The 22172-nt window shown below is 40.1% G+C and overlaps 1 protein-coding gene across 2 annotated transcripts in view; it reads left to right on the top strand.

Annotated features, from left to right (window-relative positions):
- The window catches only part of SLC16A14 (solute carrier family 16 member 14), a 29286-nt gene extending 7581 nt beyond the window's left edge, over positions 1–21705 (top strand). Inside the window, exons 2-6 of one of the 2 annotated variants that reach the window (XM_036421593.2) lie at positions 22–100; positions 1930–2201; positions 7636–7779; positions 11467–12444; positions 19018–21705. In XM_036421593.2, coding sequence (XP_036277486.1) covers positions 69–100; positions 1930–2201; positions 7636–7779; positions 11467–12444; positions 19018–19169 — 1578 coding nt within the window. In that variant the 5' untranslated portion in view covers positions 22–68 and the 3' untranslated portion in view covers positions 19170–21705. The remainder of the gene's footprint in view (positions 1–21; positions 101–1929; positions 2202–7635; positions 7780–11466; positions 12445–19017) is intronic. The other variant, XM_036421594.2, reaches the window with a different exon arrangement.
- Positions 21706–22172: the final 467 nt, after the last annotated feature.

The raw sequence follows: 22172 nt of genomic DNA, 5'->3' as shown, positions 1-22172 counted from the left end.
TTCTGGCCTTCGTCTCCACAGTAACTGCTGTTACAGTTCTCTCAAATGTCCTGCAGTGACATGTGGCAATGCAGGGACCGCAGACCCGGAGTGAGCCGAGATGATGAGCTCCAACAACTCTGCACTCTTAGGAATTTACTCCTAAAACAAGTGTGTGTAGCTGGGCCACACCTGTGCCAGGGCTCAACCAGTGATTCCCTGAAATAATTTCCATGTAGAATACAATGTTTAAGAAAGGATGAGTAATAAAGCAGCCTAACTTGAAGCTTACAGATGTATAACATTGAAACATAACTGTTTGGAACTTTGACCAGCAAAAGAGGTTTTTTTGTTTTGTTTTGTTTTGTTTTGTTTTGTTTTGTTTTGTTTTGTTTTTGAGAGGAGTATTTTATTAGTGACATTGTCTAGAATTGCTGGCATGCATTTTTTTAAAATATATTTTTATTTATTTCAGAGAGGAAGGCAGAGGGAGAGAGACATAGAAACATCAATGATGACAGAGAATCGTTGACCGGCTGCCTCCCGCATGCCCTCTACTGGGAATCAAGCCCGCAAGCTGGGCATGTGTCCTTGACCGGAACCTGGGACCTTTCAGTTTGATGTTCTATCCACTGAGCCATACTAGCTAGGGCACTGCTGCCACATATTGAACATAAAAAAGCAGAGCAACTTCGAGTTAATTGTTTTGAAATTCTCTATGGATGACACTCCACCTAATTGCTAGCCTTTGGGGCAGAGTGCTCCTGTTGCTCTGTGTTTGGTGCTCCACTACCGATGGCCTAGCAATGGTGTGATGCAGGACTCAGCTCCTTTTGGAACTGCCCAACAATCATTTCCATATGTATTGTAGTAGGCAACAGTCTCTTCTATTATCCTGAACATTGAGGCCTTTTCATAACCACCATCCTCCTCATTCTCAGCCAATGTCCTAAACATCCTTACTTCACACACACACACAAAAAAAAATTAGACCAATAGGTGTAACTTTCTACCCTCTCTACTCACAATCTTATCTCTGTCCACCGTTACTTTCTCCAGTCTCAGAGGAGGAAAGATTTATCCCCCTGATCAAGATCAACTCTCTGGTCCCACCACCTCTAAGACTAGTCATCCTCTCTCCTCCCTCTGTCTCTGCTTCTTTTGCTCCTTATTCTCAGTTCTTATGCACCCCTTAATTCTCATCCTAAAACATAAAACAAAACCAGAGTCCTCCCTGACTTAGCACCACCCCCTCCCAGCTTCTTCTAGCCTCCTTCCTCTTGTTCGAACATCTTGAGAGATGTATCTATGCAAAGCATAAATAAATCTCATCATTACAGAGCTGTATCTCCCATTATAAAATAGTTAATTGAGTTCTACTTTGTAAATCTCTTCTGAGTTGGGTACACACAAATCAGTCCCCCTGAGGCTAATCCATTCTAGCTCTATTGAGCACTTGGATCCACAAAATGAGAACCAGAATTTATGCCAGGGCCCCACCAAGGTGAAGCCACTCTGCAAGCCTGCCTAAGGCCAGGTGTCTTCCTTCTCTGATATATTTTTCATCCGTCTCAATAAAGGACTTAAGAATGAGCTTTAAAGTCAGAAATAGCTGGGTTCAAACCTTCATTTCCTGTCTGACTATACTGCTTATTACCTATGAGTCTTTGGGAAAGTTGCCTCCTTTCTCTATTTTCATATATTTAAAATAAGGATTATAATACTTACATTTAGAGTGACTTTAAAAATTAAACAACTTTCATAAAAGCACTTTGTCCTGAGAAAAAAATGAGAAGTGTTCCCAAATCTGCATGATGACAAAGATTCATCTGAGGGTCTGATATGATGATGGGACCTCTTTGGTTATGATGAGGAGGGAGAGCTGTCCAAAGAAGATGAAGAATTTTTTGTTTTGATATTCAATAAAATGATTTGTCATATGTATTTCAGAAAATCTTGGAAGATGTATACAAGCCATGAAGATATTGGGTATGATTTTGAAGATGTCCCCAAAGATAAGAAGACACTTAAATCCCACCCAGACATTGATGGCGGATGGGCTTGGATGATGGTCCTTTCCTCTTTCTTCGTGCACATCCTCATCATGGGTTCCCAGATGGCCCTGGGGGTCCTCAATGTGGAATGGCTTGAAGAATTCCATCAGAGCCGTGGCCTGACCGCATGGGTCAGCTCCCTGAGCATGGGCATCACCTTGATTGTGGGTATGTTCGCCTGTCACCTATTGTAAAACTGAATAGCTATAAAATGGCAATTCCCCAACATAAGTAATGTTTTATATTGTTGAAACAGTAATGTTAGTGATGTTATTGTTTATTGTGGTAAAATGTACATAATATAAAGTTTACCATTTTAACCATTTTTAGGTAAACAGTTTATTGCCATTGAGTACATTCATCACCACCCTCCATCTCCAGAACTTTTTTCATCTTCCCAAAGTGAAACTCTGTACCCATTGAACATTAACTCCCTATTCCTCCTCCCTCAGCCCCTGGCTGCCACCATTCGATTTTCAGTCTTTATGAATTTGATTACTCTAAGTACCTCATATAAGTGGAGTAATACAATATTTGTCCTTTTGTGTGATATTGCCATCTGAATATTATGAACACTTGGAGTATTTTTTAAATTGGTCATTTTTAAAACTCTCTTTTGCCCCAAGCTCCATTTTCTTAACTGTTGTAACACAATTATATACCATTACAAATACCTGTTCATTTAACACTTATGAATATTTATAAAAGATAAAAAATTTAGAGAAAACACTATAAAAGTCAACTAACAATCTTATTTCAGAGTTCTAATTAATTTGAAATTGATCATATACTATTGGAAAAATCTATTAAACTATTTATAGGGAAGCTACTGATATAGCAAATAGGGAAGAATAGTAATATATTCTTGCATTTTCTAGTTAAGCCTACCCATACAGCAATCTATGAAACCAATTCTTCTCCAGTTAGAAATACTAAACTAGAAAGTTATTATAAATTTAATATGTTATTATAGCTAATGTTTCATTTTGGGAACTAAGCAACTTTCACTGTCAACTAATATTCATTAAGTACTTATTATATACCAGGTGCTTTCCTTTACATTATCTCATTTAATTCTAACAATCTACCACTATGCTCTAATGTTCACTTTCTCCACTTGAAAGGAACAACCATCATTTTATGTCAGTTTTTTTTTTTTAATTTAAAATATTTGTGACATATTTTATACTGGAAACATAAATGGCCTCTAATCTTTTTTTGGTTTTGTGAGAGTATGTGTATGACAAACATATGTGTGTTTGATGGGAGTCTGACTTTTCAGTGGTTTCTACATTAACAAGTAATCACTTGAATCTAACTCAGAGATTTGTTGATGTTGGCTGGCACTCAATTAATGCTATTTTGGGTAATACACATGATACTAACACAATAATAATACTAATGATAGAAAACAAGGACAAACTGTTATTTCCCAAGATGTGGGTGGGATGTGTGTGTTTATCAAAGGGAATTAATGCTGACCTAGCTTTAAAATTAAATAAGTGCATCATTATGTGTGTGAGAGAAATGCTAAGAAATTATATTTGCCTATAACATTGATGAACTGACTTCTTCAACCCTGCGTTGGGTAAAACTGGGACTAAAAAACTTGCATACAAAAAAAATGCAAGTTTTACTGTGATGTAGGGAATGTGCTAGTAAATCTACTTTCTCAATAAGACAGTAAAAGAAAATTGTTCTTCTAGAATACTTAAAATCCTGGTGGGTTTTCTTTTACCTTTTAAAAAATAAAATTTGAAGAGGTTGAACAAAGTACTAGGAAGTGTGTGTTTAAAAAAAAAAAAGAAGAAGAAGACTCAGCAAAAAGCCAGGGGATATAATATCACAACATTTTCCAAAATACCTGATAAGGCTGTCTTAAGCCATAGAAACTAGTCCTGAAATGACTGAATGTAGGTTTGAAGTTGATCCTCAAAATAACAACACTTAATGCGTAGTGATGGTGAAATGTGATTGTTATTTTCAGTTTAATTGGGAGATAACTGTAGTCAGAATTCTGTTTGAGAGCCCAGAATCCCTGAATTCCAGACAATGGAACTTCAGATTGTAGACTAACCTTTCTACAGAAAAGGAACCTAAAAAACATCTTTTGCTGTGGGGCTCAGAAATCATAACACAGCAAGGCTCGTAGTTATATCAATGAAAGGTCTTTTATTCTATCTATCATAACCCTAAATGGCTGCTCATTGTCTGGAGCTGCCTGGTACAGGGGAGCTGCAGATGCATTGAGTGTTTTTCCAAGCCAGAAGCCATCAAGAACAGCCCCCTTTATTTAGTACTTACTACATGACCCACCAATATTATGTACATGATCCGATTTGATCCAACAGCAATACTAGAGGCCAGCCCATCATCTCCACCTGACAGGAAGAGCATGCAATGTTCAGAAACATTAAGTAACTTACCTAAGATTGATCAGCCTGTAACTGTGGGACCAGCTTTAAACCTAGTCCACTGGACTCCAAAATGGTGCCCATTATACCACACTGCCTGCCACGATGTCCAATGAGAACTGAAAATAAATCTGAAGTAGATAAATACAGATTGTTTTTGTTTTCTAATCACTATAAGCACAATTGGGTTATCTCTTTTAAATTAAAAAAAATCTGTGAATTGTGTTACAAACTTGAAAGCCATCTCTCTTTGGGCAGTGAGTTGCACATGGGAAATTCAATAATTTCATTCTTATTTTTCATTCTTTGCTAGCATGGATTTTGCCAGTTTCTGCAGAAAGTTCCAATTTTTAACATCTTTTTCAGGTTTCCAGCAGACTTTGTGATAGCTCTCAGAATAATTCTTGGTGGAAGCCATGTTATTAGGGGACTCTGTGGGCTGCACAAGGTCACTGGCTTGCTAAGCAGATTTAGAGCAGTGGGGTCAGTTCTGGTTGCATATCAGAGTCCCTTGGGCACTTTTAATGACCGTAATGCTAGGGCTGCACCTGGACCATTACATCAGGATCTCATGGGATGAGACCCAAGCATCAGGGTTTGGGGGGAGGGAGGTGTTATTTTAAAAGGTCCTAAGTGACTCCAATGTTCAGCTAAGGCAGAGAGCCACTGATTTAGAGGCTCCTAATGTCTATTGTCGTGAGGGGTTGTTAGTCCAAGAGACCAAGAGTTCATATCTAACCTCATCTTTGATTGTATGCCAAGGCTCTGATAGGTTGTTTCTGCCCTCACCTGAACTGTTTTTAACTTACAAAATGCTTGGATGGGCAAGAAATCATGACTTCCTCTGGGTGTTTCCTGCAACAACATAACACTTTATTGTGTGGGAAATGGGCTGAGATTCAAATTTCCTTCTGGAGAAGAGAGTCTGATGATGAATAATCTCATTCCAAAACACAGAATTGCTCTATGAAAGTGAGAATCATAGCCAAAGGACTGCATCTCAGTCCCCTCCCCCTCTCCCTAGACTGGGTGGGGAGTTCTTCTCCTCTTGTTGAAATAGCAGTGCAAGCTTGGAGATGCTGCTGGCCATCAATAAACAATGGTTAGAAAACAGAACAGTCAGAAAGCTTGATCTATAGTTTGTAACTGTGGAGGAGTCACTCGGGGCATTTCTGGGTCTGACTTTGCCCACCTGCAAATCATAAATGACTGAAACTCTAGCTTGAATTGGGCGAGAGTTGATGAATCAAAAACCAGACACCATTATTCACTAACGTTTCTATCAGTAAAGCACTTCATATTGACTTTTAATATGTAATATTTTTGTAGACAGGAATATCTGCACTGGGAAATTTCTCCCCCTTTTTCTTCAAATGCTTTCTTCATGCAAGTTTCACAAGCAGGCAGAAATACTGGCTTCTGGGCCTTCCTGTAATGTAGAAAATATGTTCGTGCTACTGCACTGTGAACTGTTGGCCTTTCAGATCCTAAAAGGCCTATTAACAGCAAAGCCATGAGTCATGCATTTTTCTCTTTTTAGCCTTTCATTTTGGATGCAAATAGTGAAATGACCATGGGTTTAGAAAAATAAAAATATTTGTAAAGACATTAAAGAAATATCTTCAACTTTGAGTTTCAGTTGTTCCCAATAATTTAACTATGTTAAATCTATTCTAAGAGATTTATCTACTACAATAAATTATTTTCTGTAATGTGATAGGGTTAAGTGAATAAGTGTTTACCCTCATAATTTTTAGAATTAGCCCCTCTCAAACCGTTAGATCAAAACAAAAATTAAACTCTTAGCTGACTGTGTACCCAAATATGCACATGAATATAGTTAGAACTCTAAAGAGCGCTTTTCAGTTTGTGCCAAAAGGGGAAGCTCCTTAGAGTTCAACAAGTTTTTAATCTGCATAGTTTCACCTGAATACAGTTATAAAACTATGTAAGATAATAATGATAAAAAATAAGATTATGATAAAATGTGCCCTCTTACTAAATGTTGAGTATGGCTTCACACTGTACTGTATTGCTAAAATCTGGATTGCTATATGGACAAGGAATCATTGATCACAAGGCAAGCATTAGGCTTCAGACACATCAGAAATTACCACAACATCAGGAAGAAAACAAAGAGGATTGGCAAAAGCTAGAGCATCATAGTAAAGTAAGCAATCAGAATGTGTGTCATGTAATACTGTACGGCTGTGAGCATTGGGACATCTTGCATAACGAGTGTTTTCCTGAATCTCCACATGGTGTGATAAATGCACAGCCTGATGGGTCCAGTCTGATGAGTCCTTTTCAGCTTGGCTAGCATCTGGTATCCTCATGACAACAGGCTCTAGGTCCTTTGCCTGAAGCCTGGGAGTCCTGAGAACCCCCTTCCTTTACTCCCTTTTGGGTTTGGAGTCAAAAACTGAAATGTGCACAGAAGCCAAACACTTCATGTAAATGAGGGCAGGAGGCCAGATATAAAACTAAGGCGAGACTGGGCAAGCTAGAGATGGTGTGATGCTGCTAAAGGGACCAGCTACTGCTCAGCTCCAGCTGACTTGAGCTGTGTGGGAAGATAATGTGCTGCCATTGAGCTTTTTTTTAATTCTCTTAATTTTAAATGGGACCAATCATTCAAAACATTTTAAAAACATATTTGGTTACACAGTCAGCTAAGACTTTTTTGTTGTTTGAGCTAAACAACATGCAATGACACACTGAATGGAGTCCCTATGTCAGTTTAGGACTTCTGCTGTGTTAAGAGAATGAGCCAAAAGTCTAGAACCTTGTGCTCACCAGTGAAATTATTAAAAACCATCTTTGCATGCTAGGAGCCTTTTTTCGCATAAAGCAGTGGGATTTTGACCCTTTGAAGTCTCCAAGGTGTATTACCACCCCCGTAGCTCAGAATGTCTTCTTTACCTAGGTCCCCCTTTGTGTCTGAACCTCTCATGTCAGGTGGGGTCCCTGACTCTCTCATGTATGCAGGATTTCCACACATATGTATGTATTAAATTTGCTTATTTTCTCTTGCTTAAAAAAAAAGAAGAAATACATGCATAAAGCAGTGGGGGTGTTTTATTTAACAGACCTAGAAAAGTTTCATTCTTTGTCTTTCTGTGGGGATTTTCTAAGCAGGCAGGAAAATAAAATGCTCTTAGGCCATTTCTGTCCATGTTCTGCGGCAGGACCCTTCATCGGCTTGTTCATTAACACCTGCGGCTGCCGCGGGACGGCGATCGTCGGCGGACTCGTGAACTCGCTCGGCTGGGTGTTGAGCGCCTATGCCGCCAACGTCCATTACCTCTTCATTACCTTCGGAGTGACAGCTGGTAAGCACAGCGATTTTATTTTAATTTGACACTAAATGTTTTGATTGGGCACTTTGGCAATGAATGTTATTGTGCAGAAAAGGCGCCCATAGAAGTATTTTTGTCTTTCTGTCTCCTCCATCGCCGCCTCTTCACCCCCATTTTACCCTCCAGGAAATAACTTTTAATATATTAACTATGCCTTAAGTATGCCAGAACAACCTAGCAACTGTACTTGGTCTAATAGATTTTCTTTTATAGAGCGAGGAAAGAAGGGAGGAAGGGAGGAAGAAAGAAACACCATTGTGAGAGAAACACATTGATTGGTTGCCTACCGCATGCACCCCAACCGGACCTTGGAGTTGAACCCACAGCCTCTTGATGTCACAGGCAGACACACCACCCATTGAGAAACACCAGCAGGGCACTCACTAGTAGAATTTAATTAAATCTTCCGTACCTGGTTCTAAGCGCTATCCTTTCTCTTACAAGTAACAGGAAAAGGGGGGTAAAAATACAGATGTAGGTGACATATTCAGGAAATTAATAACATCCTCATTTAAAAACTGCAGGATTGAGCATGAATCACAGAATATTCATTTGGTCTTTTCGCCCTGTTCAAATTAATGACATGGCAGCAAAACCCATCTACATGTAGAGACCTAAGAAGCAAATCTAGAGCACAGTTAGAGGGGTGGTCCCCAGTGGAGAGGTAAAAATTGGCTGCCGGGCAGCACAGTTTTCCTATTCGTTCTGACAAATATCTCCCCAGCCATAATTTCCTTTATCAACAGGTAGCAGCATTCACACGGATAAGAAGTAGTACAGGCTTTTTTAGAAACATGTCCTCATAACAAACAGTCCAATGAGCAGAGCCCGCACGGGAGTTCTGTGTTATAGGTAAGGAGATAAACACTCTTTCTGCTGAGACTGAGACACACCAGGGTCTCTGGGCAGACCTGTGGGCCCCCCTATGAAATCAACCTGGTCGTGTTTGGTTATATGGACTGCGACTTGATCCTAATAACCAGGACTTGAGACTTAGTCTCATCATTTAGAGATTTCTGTAACATTCTTTGTTTAAATGGAATTTTATTTCTTGCAGTTAATTGCTTATTGATCCTCAAACATCTATTTATGTATTTTTTTCATCCATTTATTTATTCAATGAATGTTTATGGATCCAAAGAAGTAGGAAGAAAATTAGAAGGCTTTGAAAGAAAAGTATTTCTTGAAACACTTGATTGCTCCCTTTTTTTTTTTTTTTTTTAATACAGGAAAAACCCAAAGAAAGAGTCTCTGAAAACACATTCACCTACCTTCCCCACAAAAATATGTATATAACTATAGTTAAGTGGAAAAATCAGCTAAATCAGTTAAATTAAAATGAGCCAAATGCTGTTGGGCTGTCATTAATTGGGCATTTTGAAGCTGCTTGGCGATCTAGCCCCTTTATAAAAAAATAAAAATTAAAAAAGTTAGATGCAAAAATATACTGCAAAGGCAGGTGATGGATATATATTTATATCACTGTACAGTTTGTGTTTGAAAGAAACTTTGTTGGTATCCTTCATTCCTAAAAGCATTTCAGACATATTTGTTTGTGTCTTCTTTTTTTTTCTTTTTTTAAAATATGCTTTTATTGTTTTGAGAGAGAGAGGAAGGGAGAAGGAGAAATAGAAATGTTGATGAGAGAGGAACATCAATGGCCTGCCTCCTGCATGCCCCAACAACCACTGAGTCTGTTTTTATTTTTAACACCTTAACAATTAAAATTGGGTAGGAATGTTCTCTTATTAAGCTGAAAATTAATGTTTATTTGAGCAATTTTTCTTAGCCAAGAGAGACTGGACAAATTTCTTCAATTTTGCCCGGTGGGATTGGGCCTAAATGGGCAGTTGGACATCCCTCTCACAATCCAGGACTGCTGGCTCCAACTGCTCGCCTGCCTGCCTTCCTGATCACCCCTAACCACTTCTGCCTGCCAGCCTGATCGCCTCCTAACCACTCCCATGCCAACCTGATTGATATCTAACTGCTCCCCTACCAGCCTTTTTTCACCCAACTTCCCTCTCTGCCGGTCTGGTCACCCCTAACTGTCCTCCTCTGCAGGGTTGATTGCCCCCAACTGCCCTCCTTTGCAGGCCTGGTCCCTCTCAACTGCCCTCCCCTGCTGGCCATCTTGTGGTGGCCATCTTGTGTCCACATGGGGGAAGGATCTTTGACCACATGGGGGCAGCTATCTTGATCTTGTGCTTTAGAGTGATGATCAATATGCATATTACTCTTTTATTAGATAGGATATAGGCTTGGTGCACTGGTTGAGGCTGGCTGGTTTGCCCTGGAGGGTGTCCCGGATCACGATGGGGGTTCTTTTGAGGCATGGTGTGGCCTGCGCAAGGGGCCTGTGGTGGTTTGCAGGCCGGTCACACCTCCTGGCAACCCAAGTGGAGGCCGGGGTATCTGGAATTTATATATCTTCTACAATTGAAACTTTGTAGCCTGGAGCAGAGCCAAGCCTGCTTCCTCCGTGGCTGCCACCATTTCTGTTTGGATTTGTTTACCTTATATAATTGAAACTTTGTAGCCTTGAGTGGAGGCTTAGGCAGGCTAGGACAGGCGGAAAGCTTGGCTTCTTCCATTGCCAGAGAAACACAAGCCTCCCTCCTGTTCTCTGTGGCTGTAGCCATCTTGGTTGGGGTTAATTTGCATACTGACTCTGATTGGTTGGTGGGCGTGGCTGGTGATTGTAGCAAAGGTATGGTCAATTTGCATATTGCTCTTTTATTAGATAAGAATAGGACACTGCCAATCTAATGTTGGGAGATCCAAATGGGGCCCAGGATCATTGAAATGGGGATTATGGTTTCTCTGAACCTAGAACTTGAACATACAACCCACAACCTCTATTTTAATTTCATTTGGCCAGTATTTTAATTTCATTTTGTTTATTTTTTTAATATACTTCATTCTGTAGAGCAGTTTTAGGTCCACAGTGAAACTGAAGAGAAAGTAGAGAGTTCCCCGAACCACTGGCCCCAACACAAACATGCCCCACCAGCGCTGTAATTTTGACAGTGAAAATCACAAACAGTGCCTATTTTCTAAGAAAGAGACAATACAATTCAAAATCAGAGATACAAATAAGTGTTGAGTGGCTTTGACCTCAAGTGTGTATGTTTATGGGCGCATTATAATTTCTTATATTCTTCCAGCTAATTTGTGAACAGATCGGCCCCTTCCTGAGGCATCTGCAAATTGCCTGGAGGTGAACTTCATCCCCTGTAAACCCTTTCCTGGGTGCTTTGTGCACTTGGCCCTGACACGGGAGCCCTCAGGAGCCATGCGTTCTTTCAGCCAATCCATAGGCACACTATGTGTGTCCTGGGCAGTAAGAGACAGTACCAGGGATGACAGGAAAGCACGGCCCTGCCCCAGAGCTTACATTCTGATGTGAGCATTGATCTTTATCCTATTACCAAAATAACTTGTATTGCAAAGCCTGTTGGGGGAACTGATGGGCTAGAAACTTTGGGGATGGCCCTTTTGGTAGTAGAACAAGTAATTTTGAACAAGTATCAGTTGTTGTGTTTAAATAGCATAGAGACAAAAATAATGCAATGCAGGTGATCTTCAAATGCTGCCGGTCCTGGAGATGGCCATTTATGTCGTGCTGTGTGCTTTGTCTTCCCCCTTTCCACCTCGCAGGTTTTGGGAGTGGGATGGCCTACCTGCCGGCCGTGGTCATGGTGGGTAGATACTTCCAGAAAAGGCGCGCCCTGGCCCAGGGCCTCAGCACCACGGGGACCGGCTTTGGCACCTTCCTCATGACGGTCTTGCTCAAATACCTGTGCGCGGAGTACGGGTGGCGGAACGCGATGTTCATCCAAGGCGCTGTCTCCTTAAACCTGTGTGTGTGCGGGGCGCTCATGAGGCCCCTCTCTCCTGGGAAGGAGAGAAAAGACCCAGCAGGGAGAGATCCGCAAGTGCCCCCTGCTCACTCCACGGAATCTGTGAAGTCCAGCGGACGGCTGGGCAGGGCAGACGACAAGGAGGGCAGCCCCGGGCGCGAGGAGACCCTGGGCGACCTTGCGGACCAGGCGTGCCCGGAGGAGGCCGGGCGCAGGAAGAACCTGTGTGCCTTCCGGGTGCTGAAGATGGTGAGCCAGTTGACCCTGCGCGTCAGGAAGGGCTTCCAGGAATGGTACTCCGGCTATTTTGGGGCAGCCTCCCTCTTTACTAACAGGGTATTTGTAGCTTTTATTTTCTGGGCCCTGTTTGCATACAGCAGCTTTGTCATCCCTTTCATTCACCTCCCAGAAATAGTCAATTTGTATAATTTATCAGAGCAAAACGACGTTTTCCCCCTGACGTCCATCATAGCAATCGTTCATATCTTCGGGAAAGTGGTCCTGGGCATCGTGGCGGACTTGCCCTGCATCAGCGTCTGGAATGTCTTCCTGATGGCCAACTTCACCCTCGTGCTCAGCATTTTCCTTCTGCCACTGATGCACACGTATGCCAGCCTGGCGGTCATCTGCGCCCTGATAGGTTTTTCCAGCGGTTACTTCTCCCTGATGCCCGTCGTGACTGAAGACTTGGTGGGGATTGAGCACCTGGCTAATGCCTATGGCATCATCATCTGTGCTAATGGCATCTCTGCATTGCTGGGACCACCATTTGCAGGTAATGTACAAGGTTTTATTTTATTTAACTTTTAAATTTTTTATTGATTTCGGAGAGGAAGGTAGAGGGAGAGAGAGAGAGAGAGAGAAACATCGACGATGAGAGAGAATCATTGATTGGCTGCCTCCTGCATGCCCCCTACTGGTGATTGAGCCCACAACCCCGGGCATGTGCCCTGATGGGGAATCGAATCCTCACCTTCTGGTTTGTAGGTCAACACTCAATCACTGAGCCATGCTGGCCAGGCAACCATCCATACAAAGTTTTAAAGCTTAGAGTGCATCTAGATTATTAGCTTGTATTCATCAATGTTATGAAGTCCAGGGTAAATAAGAAGGAAGTTTCCATTTGTGTACATGTCTTTTTTCCTTCTCATTCCTGCCCCCAAATTTCTCACTTACACATTTTAGCAAGTTAAAGGTCACTCTTCCATGTAGAATGCACATGAACTTTTGATCCTCATCTATAAAGTAAGCTGCCAGCGATGGAGTGGATAGGCAACAGGATAATGCAGAGCCCCAGGACTGAAGGGTGCAGGCTCTCCCCAGCGCCAGCTGATTTCTGTCCCCAAGCGATAAGGAGAACAATTGCCTGATCTTCTATTGCTGGGTGAGGGGGCAGTCTCCCGAGAGAAACTAAGACTGGAACACTTAGGTGACATTTTCAGATTTTCAAAAGACTGTAAATCCAACAGAACATATCCATGGGCTGGATCTAGCCCTGTAGTAATTTTCTATTGATGCTGGAATAAATTGCCTTGAACATAGTGGCTTCAAACAGTACAGATTTATGATCTTGCAGTTATAGAGGTCAGGTTAAATTGGATCACAATGGGTTAAAATCAAGGTGTCAGCAGAACTAAGGAGGACTCCGTTTCCTTGCCTTCTACAGCTTCTGAGGCTGCCTGCTTTTTTGGCCCCTGGTCCCTTCCTCCAACCTCTAGCCAGAAGCACATCTTCTCATCTCTCTCTGAGTCGGACTCTCCTGCCTCCTGCTTTTACGTATGGAGACACCCATGATTACATTGGGTCCACCAGATCATCCAGGATAATATCCTATCTCAAAGCCTTTAACATAAATCCCCTTTGCCACGTAAGGTAACATTCATAGGTTCCAGGGACTGGGACTTGGGCATTTGGGGGAAAATGGAGAATTCTGCTTACCTCAGGCTTAGTTGACAGACATCTACGATAAAGTCTCTCACATGGATTCACCTCAGTTCAACAGAAAATTTGCTTTTTGCAATGAGTGTACCAGAAGTCCTATGCCAAGCCAAGTACCTCTCTGCAGCCTCCTATGGGGAGGGTTTACACTTTGTGGAAAGGCACATAAGGGTTGGGCATGTAGATTCAATCCCCAAGAGGCCAGGTACTGGGGAAAGATGACAGGGTCTACCCTCTATCTAAGGATTCAAGGCAGTGACTGAAGCCAGATGTCTGGAGATGGCTATCAGGGTGACCAGGCCAGGACAGGTGGCAATTGTCATGGCTGCCAGAGGTTGTGAGCCATTTTTTAAACTTACCTGGTAGAGCCTCACCAGTTCAGATGTCCCTGCTCACATCATCTGCAGGAATACCTCTTCTCAGTGGGTGGGGAACCCATGGGTGCCGGACAAAACCTTCCACATCTCTCTACATATCCTACTGTTATTGCTTGTCCTAGGGACCCACTGGTGGAAGGCTTATGGTGACATACCCATCTTTAAGTCCCCATCAGAATTTGAAGTTTAAGAAGTCGTGAACTTCATGGCTGCATGGCTAATAGCACTGGCAACTGGCTGACTAAGGTTAAGGCCTAAGAATCACGTTAGGAAATTTGAAGGCTATCTACGGGAACTCCTGGATCAGGCTGCTCCTCTTCTCTGCCTAGCACAGATGCATATACAGTATTTCTAGGTGACAAACTATTGGCAGCTGAATAGTCTGAACTTGCTCATTGATCTCATTGTACAGAATTCTCTATCAGTCAGGGAAGCCTTTGGCTATAAGAGAACACCCTGCCACTAGTAACTTAAGCAGAGATTTAATTAAGTCATGCAACGAGAAATCTAGAGTCCTGGGACTAGATGATAGTAGGACTAGATGATAGTGGGAATAGATGATAGGGCTCCACCACACCATTCTCATTTAAATATGAAGGAGGAAGGAAGAAAAGACTCAATTCCAGCTGACTTCTACTTATGCCTGATTGGCCAGAACTAAGCTTCCAGGGGGACTGAAAATTGGAGTATTTCTTTTCAGCCTTTAAACAAGAAGAAAAAGAGAAAAGAATTGGGATTGGATGTTGGATCAATCAACCAATGGTACTTTCCAGAGATGTTAAACTGAAAAATCCATTAAGGGGATGAGGTTATTGTGGCTCACCTACCCTCTTGCTGGAGGCCCTTCATTTTTATATTGTATGTGGAAATGGAATCTGTCATTGATGGTCCTTTGCATGATCCACAGGTACTTTCTGCTTCCAATGATCAGTCTGGGATTATTTGTATACTGATCACCAGCAGCACCACAACACAGCTGTGAGGTGCTGCATAAGTATTTCATGATCAATGTTAGTTAAAGTACCAACATTTGCCAGCTTGGTTTTCTTGTCCCATTCCTAGGGTCATGTTCTTCTCACGCATTTGAATTCTAGTGCACTTTCTTGACTGAAAGAGAAAGGAATTGCAACTAGAAGACAGGCAGAGTCCCCTGGTTGGGGTGGCTAAGTTGGTTCTGTCATCTGGGTTCAATTCCTGGTCACAGCACATACCCAGGTTAGGGGTTCAATCCCCAATTGGAGTATGTACAGGAGGCAACCAATCGATATTTCTCTTTCTCTCTTTCTAATCAATAAAAAATTAAATTAAAATCTTTTAAAAGGCTTCATATATTATTAAAAAATGGAGAAGAAGCCAGGGAATTAGTTATACCCAGTCTTCAGTCATCAGGCGTTATCTCTACCTGCTTCAAGGTTCCTCCCTAGAAGTGGACTTTAGATGAATGTGATTCACCATGATGATAGAAACCATTTTATTAATGGTTCAGAACCTTCTATGAAGATGCATCAAATGCTGCTATGGAGACTCTAAAATCAATGTTCTGATGTGCATGTCAAGGCCAACAGCCTAAAAAGGACTTTGCTCCTTTTTATTTGTTCCTTCTCCTTCCACTGAATCCATGCACTAAGGAACACTGAGCACATCACTGGCTAACTGCACTGTGTCTAAGTCATTGACTTTCCAGGCCAAGAAGCCTACACTGCAATGAACTGCAAGCCCAGCCTTTATGCATTGTAGTTCAGAAGTGACTGGCAATATGAGCGACTTAATAACATTAAAATCTTGCTAAAAATTTCAGGTGGGATAGAAATTACTTCTTAGCTGGATTTGCTACAAGGTAAATTACTGTTCACATCACTTTTTTTTCAAATGAGTTTGGAAATGAAGGTGTTTTTCATTTTGCAAAGCAGTTTCTACTGACATCAAAAATTCTGGTACAATTTAGTAGCAATCACACATTTCCACTAAGCAGAAGAAAGCATAATCAAAGACATTGAACAGATATTTTCACCATGTCATTTAACAGCATGAACTTCTTGGTATAATTCATTTATAATATTGCTGGGCATTCAGTTCTTCTCCTTTAAAGATGTAATAATAATAATAGATACTTTTCTAGATGGTTCCAGTGTAAAATATAGCAAAACTCAGCCAACAGATTTGACTAACCAAGAAGCTACACATATTTCTTCCAATTGCTTGAAATATAACACCTAATAACAATTTGCAATGTTTTTCACTAAAAGCTAGAAAAGCATTTAATAAGTAAGAAAAGCAGCCATCATTCATCATTTGACAGACTCAAATGAAAAGGAGATGCAATTTTATAGGGAACCAGATTTTACTTTGAAGCTGTTGATTTGAATTGATGGTTGGATCAGGAGTTGCCAAGGATCCCAGGCTGCAAACCAGGCAACCAGGATCAGACCTGTAGGGGGATGTGGTTAAGCACAGCATGTCTGAAACCTCTGGTTTCTGAAGAGTTTTGCCCACATGTTGCTGGGTCAAAGCACATCGTGACTTGCTTTGCATTGGACTCAGACTGAGTTGAGTGCAAACTAGAGGTGTCAGAGAAAGATAAAAAGATCCAGAGTCATTTAAAAAGAAATCCTAAAGATAGATTATGGGATTAATCAAACATAAAATTGGGGACTATTTCTCCAATTTGTATTGTTGTTTGGTGAAGTTGGGTGTACTTTTTTAAAAAGTAACTTTTAAATGGTACTGGGGTCCTGGATTGTGAGAGGGCACAGGTCAGGCCCAGGGACCCCACAGGTGCACAACTGGGGCTGAGAAGGGACTGTGGGAGGGCTCCAAGGCTTGCCTGGCCCATCTCGGAAAGCTAATCTACCAGTTGTAGTGTCTGCCCCCTGGTGATCAGTGCTTACCATATTGAGCCGTTGAGCAGCCTTAGTATATCATTAACATATTATGCTTTTTCTGATTAGTTGACGGGTCGACTGGGCACTTAGCATATTGGCTTTTATTATATATGATACTCAGCAGACATTTTCTGTAGTCTGCAGAGACAAAAGGGGGTATGCTGTGGTGGGAAGGAGGTGTGAGAGTGTTCTAAGGGTGATGGTGTTTATTATTATATCCCCCTGAAGCAGGAATAGTACATGCACAGATGAGGAGCCAAGAGAAATGTGTTTGAAAGTCTAAAATATTTAGTATGGCTTGTGCTCATGGTCAGCTCAGGGCAGTAAGGGAGAGCGGTGGGTAGGCCACATCACAGAGCCTTGGAGCTTAGATTAACCACTCACCCAAAAAGTAAATCATCTGAACTAAAAACAAATTAATTTTCCAGCCAGTTAGAATTTTGTCCTATTTTGAGGTCCGTGCTAAGCAGCAATGGTATTTCAGCAACTCCTTTCAGCTAGCAGTGTTTGTGGTTTAGAGCCATCATTTCTACTTTGTCAGTTGATCATATGAAAAGTGAAGATTTAACTATTAAAATTATAAGGTCGTCTTTCCTCTGGGATGAGTGGAGTATGAGAACCTCATTTACAGTTATTGATGTTTTTAAATGGTCACTATGGATAGTCCCGTTGTGTGTATACTCCACTTATAGGTACAGACCTCTCTGCATTATCGGCAAAGGACTCATTCATTGGTCATGATTCACAGTGGTCCACAGTGGCCAAATGGTGACACTGAGCAGAAGTTTGTTTTTGTTTTTGTTTTTGTTTTTGTTCATATATCAGTGCACCTTTCTGATTTAGTTCTGAGGCAGAGTCATTATTTTCAGATTATATGTCTAATATAATAAAATTGTCTGTTCCCCTTGCCTCAAATTGGAGATTAAAAAAAGACAATAGAGTATTTTACAAAGCCACATGGAGTCTGATATTTTCTTTTTTTTTAATCAAATGACAAACTCAAACCTTGGTTAACTATTAAAGTATATCCAGAATTCATAGCTTTGGGGTGGTTAAAATTATAATTTTTAATGTTATTAAGTGTTTGTTTTTCTTTATGACTACCATAACCGATCCAGAAACATCCACTGTGCATTAGGCACAGTAAACAAAGTGATATAAAGAACTACCAGGAAGTCGGCGGTGCTGGCTCCTCGTCTAACAGTTACTTCTGTTTAGTTATTTGTTGGTACAGTCTGAACCTCAGAATTAATCACTGAAGGGAAAGAAACATCTTATATCATATTATAGTTTCTGAGACTTCTTTTTTTTTTTTCATGTTTAACAACTCTGAAATCAGAATGCATTTTACAAAGTCCTATAAAACTTTGAGTCTTATTTTAATTGACAAGATTATATCTTTCTTATTGATACATAAGGCAAGAATGAATAATAGTAACTCATGGTATCTTAGAATCAATGAAATGCTGTAGTATTTTATAGAATGAACAGTAAAATTGTGATCTGAAAGTATTAGATTACAATATTAAAGTATTATTTAAAAGGAACTGATAATTTAATTGGCATTTAAGGCTATCTATTTGGCAACTTAAAATTTCATAAGTATAAAGTTTTATAGCTATAAATATGAATTTTGTAGAACCTGGGAAATGTAATTGTTTCTGAAACTGATGTTCATCCTCATATACTTCAGAATGACAGAAAACCCAAGTGACTTCTCATAAACTTCTTGATATACACTAGAAATTTCTTCAAAACTGTTATTAAAGGTTTTGAAAAAGATTTGTGTTTATACTTATAAAAAAACCCCACAAAATTGTTAAATTCACTTTTTCATTGCTGGCTTTGTGCTTGCCTAAGAATTACCCCGAGGGCTATGAGCAGAAGATTCTCCAGAGTGGGTTTCCCAGGCTACTGTTACAGTGCCTTAAAAAGTGTCCCCAGGGCTTAGAAAATAAATGCACACATCCCCAGGTGTTGAGAACTCTGGTTCATACAGCCCAGACTTAAAAAGGGCTAAAGGAAAAGTTTTAGGCCATAAATGACATAAGCATAAATTACAGAAATATTTATAGTCACAATAAGTGCTTGCTTTGTGTTCTTTAATTTAGCAACTATATTACACTGAATATATTCTTTTTTGTTTTGTAGGGTGGATCTACGACATCACACAAAAATATGATTTTTCCTTCTATATATGTGGTTTACTTTACCTGGTAGGAATACTCTTTTTACTGATTCAACCATGTATTCAGATTATAGAACAATCCAGAAAGAAATCCATGGGTGGCACACAGGTGTAGTGTCATGTGATGTTTCATGTGAGATTTCTTTGTGGTTCTCACGCCTACCTCTCCTGGTTGCTGTGAGGAGCCAATGACATATCGCGGGAAAGCGCTTTTGTACGGTCACTGGCACTATCATTTGTAAATGCCATCATCATTGCTTCATGTAAGAGCAGCACTGCCTTCTCCCACTTGGGGAGAAGCAATGGACAGTAAGAAGGACTTCACACGTTTAGTGGTGACAATGTCCTTCAAAGACAGCCTGTTAGTAATTGGTAGAAATGCCCTCCTAAAAACCGCTCTCTCTCACTATCCCCTGGGACTTGGGTTTTAGATACAGCTTTTTAAAACAGAGACAAGGGATAAAAGCTTTTCAGCCCAACTCCTGGCAGACCTCATTTTATTGCACTTCATTTTTATTGCTTTCCCAGATATTGCGGGAGTTTTTTTTGTTGTTGTTTTATTTTACAAATCGAAGGCAAGACCCTCCACCAGCAAAAGGATTGCGACTTGCTTTATTGTGACTCTCACTCTGCTGCAGTGGTCTGGAACCAAACCTGCAGTACCTGTGAGGTCTGCCTGTACTGCTTCTGGAAAGCTCACAGATAAATGGGTGTTAAGCACAAGAATATGATTAGGTTTCAGAGATTCATTGTCACAGGAAGCCATTGATCTCTCACTAAAATAAATACAGGCTCTAACTTCAAAGGTAATAATACATTATAGTACAATTAAAGAAAAAATGTCTATTTTTATGAAAGAATTCTGCAGCTAGGGAGTACAATTTCTCAATCTTCCTCCAAGAAAAGCATTTGCCATCAATCCTAATCCAGTAAGATCCAGTTAAAAACGGAATCTTAAGACAAAACCTAAATAACAATTTCCTTAGTGAAAGTTGTATTTGTGCTCACAACTTCTGAATCAAGGGCTATGATTCAAGCACTTTAATTCATATCATCCTCCTCTTTGTTTATGAGCACAATCTGGGGCCTATAAAAAAATTTTTTTCTGAGTTCTCGTGCTCGGTAAATAAAATAGAGAACTAATTGTGGGTTGATATGAAGTTGGTGGTTAAATAATTTGTAAAATGTGTTACAAATCCAGAATATAAGACTGTGAGGTTGTGAGGGTAATAAATGGAATCGCTTTGGTGTGGGTATCTGTGCACCTGACCTTGGAGTAGTGGTAGCAAATAGCCCCTCTCCAGTGGCTGAGTTTTACGCAGTTTAAAAACAGTCTCCTGAACTATTTCCTACAGAGATAACTGTGACCCATGACATCAAATTCTCTTCCTTTATCTGAGAGCTCTATTTTTCTAAGCCAAAGATTTTTCAGATTGCAGAATGTTCTTCCCAGAATCATTTTGAAATTTCTGGCTGCCTTACTTGTTTACACATATTTTAGAACTGTTTAAATTTCTACTCATAATTTGCTCATCACACACAAAAATCCTTTAATATCATTGCCCAGTGTCCTGGGTCAAATTTATCTAGAGTGAGTACAGACCATTCTCAGTTATCCTTGGTAAATTAGAGGCAGGAATGATACTAGTAATTAGAAACTCAGAATGCTACCCCCTGCCTAATTTGGCTAGTGGTTTCAGTGTCCTACTCTATGAAACACTCCAGAGCTGTGGACATGTAATTGCATAGAGATAAGTTTCCTCTTTGTTTCATCTTCATTATTTTCTGCCCTGATGCCTAGTGGGAGGGGTTGCACAATGAGAGGGACCCTGAAAAAAACAGTAATAATAAAAGGCAGCTAATGAAAAGGAGAAACAAGAGTATGGCTAGTATACACACTCAATGTTACCTCCAGTGGTTCGAGAATTGCCTGTAAATTAGTCTAGTTAATAAATGGCATGGCACACTCCATTTTGTTCAAAACCTATTTAGTACCATTACAGCTTTGGCTGCTGTTAAAGAACTCAGCTCTCTATTTTGATAAAGGTAATCTTAAATGCTGAGGCAATGTTCTCTTTCTCTCTCTTTCTCTGTCTCTCTCTTTTTTCTCTCTCTCTCTCATTCTACAATATATATGATGAAATTAGGATGGTTAGATGGAAAAACATGTGTTTTAAAACTGACCACAGAACTTCATTACTTTCATGTTCTGACAACACCAAATTAACAAGAGTCAGTGTTCAAGATTTTGAGTGGTGCTCTAGCAAATGCATTTTGATGCTCACACTGCTGGCTATGCGATCATAAATATCAGCTTTTCTCCAATGACCCGGCTTTGGTATCAAGTCTAAGTTAAACCTGTTCACCTTCAGTTTGTACTGTTGTTTGTGGTGGTTTCTACCACACAGAAGTTCTCATTTTACAAAAATAGGGTAAAATATGCCTGCAACATTCACATTGACAACATAATTCGCTATAAAGGATTATAGCATATGTATTATTTCCTGTTTAAAATGTTATGATTTACAGTTCTTTGAAGATATTATAAAAGGTTAATTGTGTATTTATGTGCTTCGTAGTTTTCCCCTCATGTATCCAAGTAATTTTTATTTATGTACAACTGAATAAATGTTGTCCTGTTTAAAAGTGGTGAGTTTTTGTATAAAATCTCTAATTTCTTGGCCTTAAAAGGAAAACTCCCAAAGTGTTACTGATGATTATTTGTTTGGTTCTGGCCCCTGGAAGTTTTTATTAGGTATGGCCATAAAACCACCTGGAGAGCAAGGTATCCAAACTGCCACGTACAGCTATTAAATTTAAAATGCACACATCTCTTAATCTAAAGAATGCATTTCTAAAATATTTTCCTACACATGGACAAAGACAGATGAACAGAAATTTATTATTATTATTTATTGTTTGTTATATGAAAGATGGGAAGCATTTTTATTGTCCATCATTAGGGAACTATTAAATAAAATATGGTACTTATGCAACTATTTTTTTAAAGATATATCCATATATAAAATAGGAAAATAATATCCAAGATAGATTGCCATAAGAAAAAAGAAAGATAATATACTCCCAAATGTACTTTGTTAACAACAAAAGGAACATA

Source organism: Pipistrellus kuhlii, unplaced genomic scaffold (genome assembly GCF_014108245.1).
Source record: "Pipistrellus kuhlii isolate mPipKuh1 unplaced genomic scaffold, mPipKuh1.p scaffold_m20_p_7, whole genome shotgun sequence".
NCBI classification, from domain to species: domain Eukaryota; kingdom Metazoa; phylum Chordata; class Mammalia; order Chiroptera; family Vespertilionidae; genus Pipistrellus; species Pipistrellus kuhlii.
This window is presented reverse-complemented; position numbering and strand designations above follow the sequence as displayed.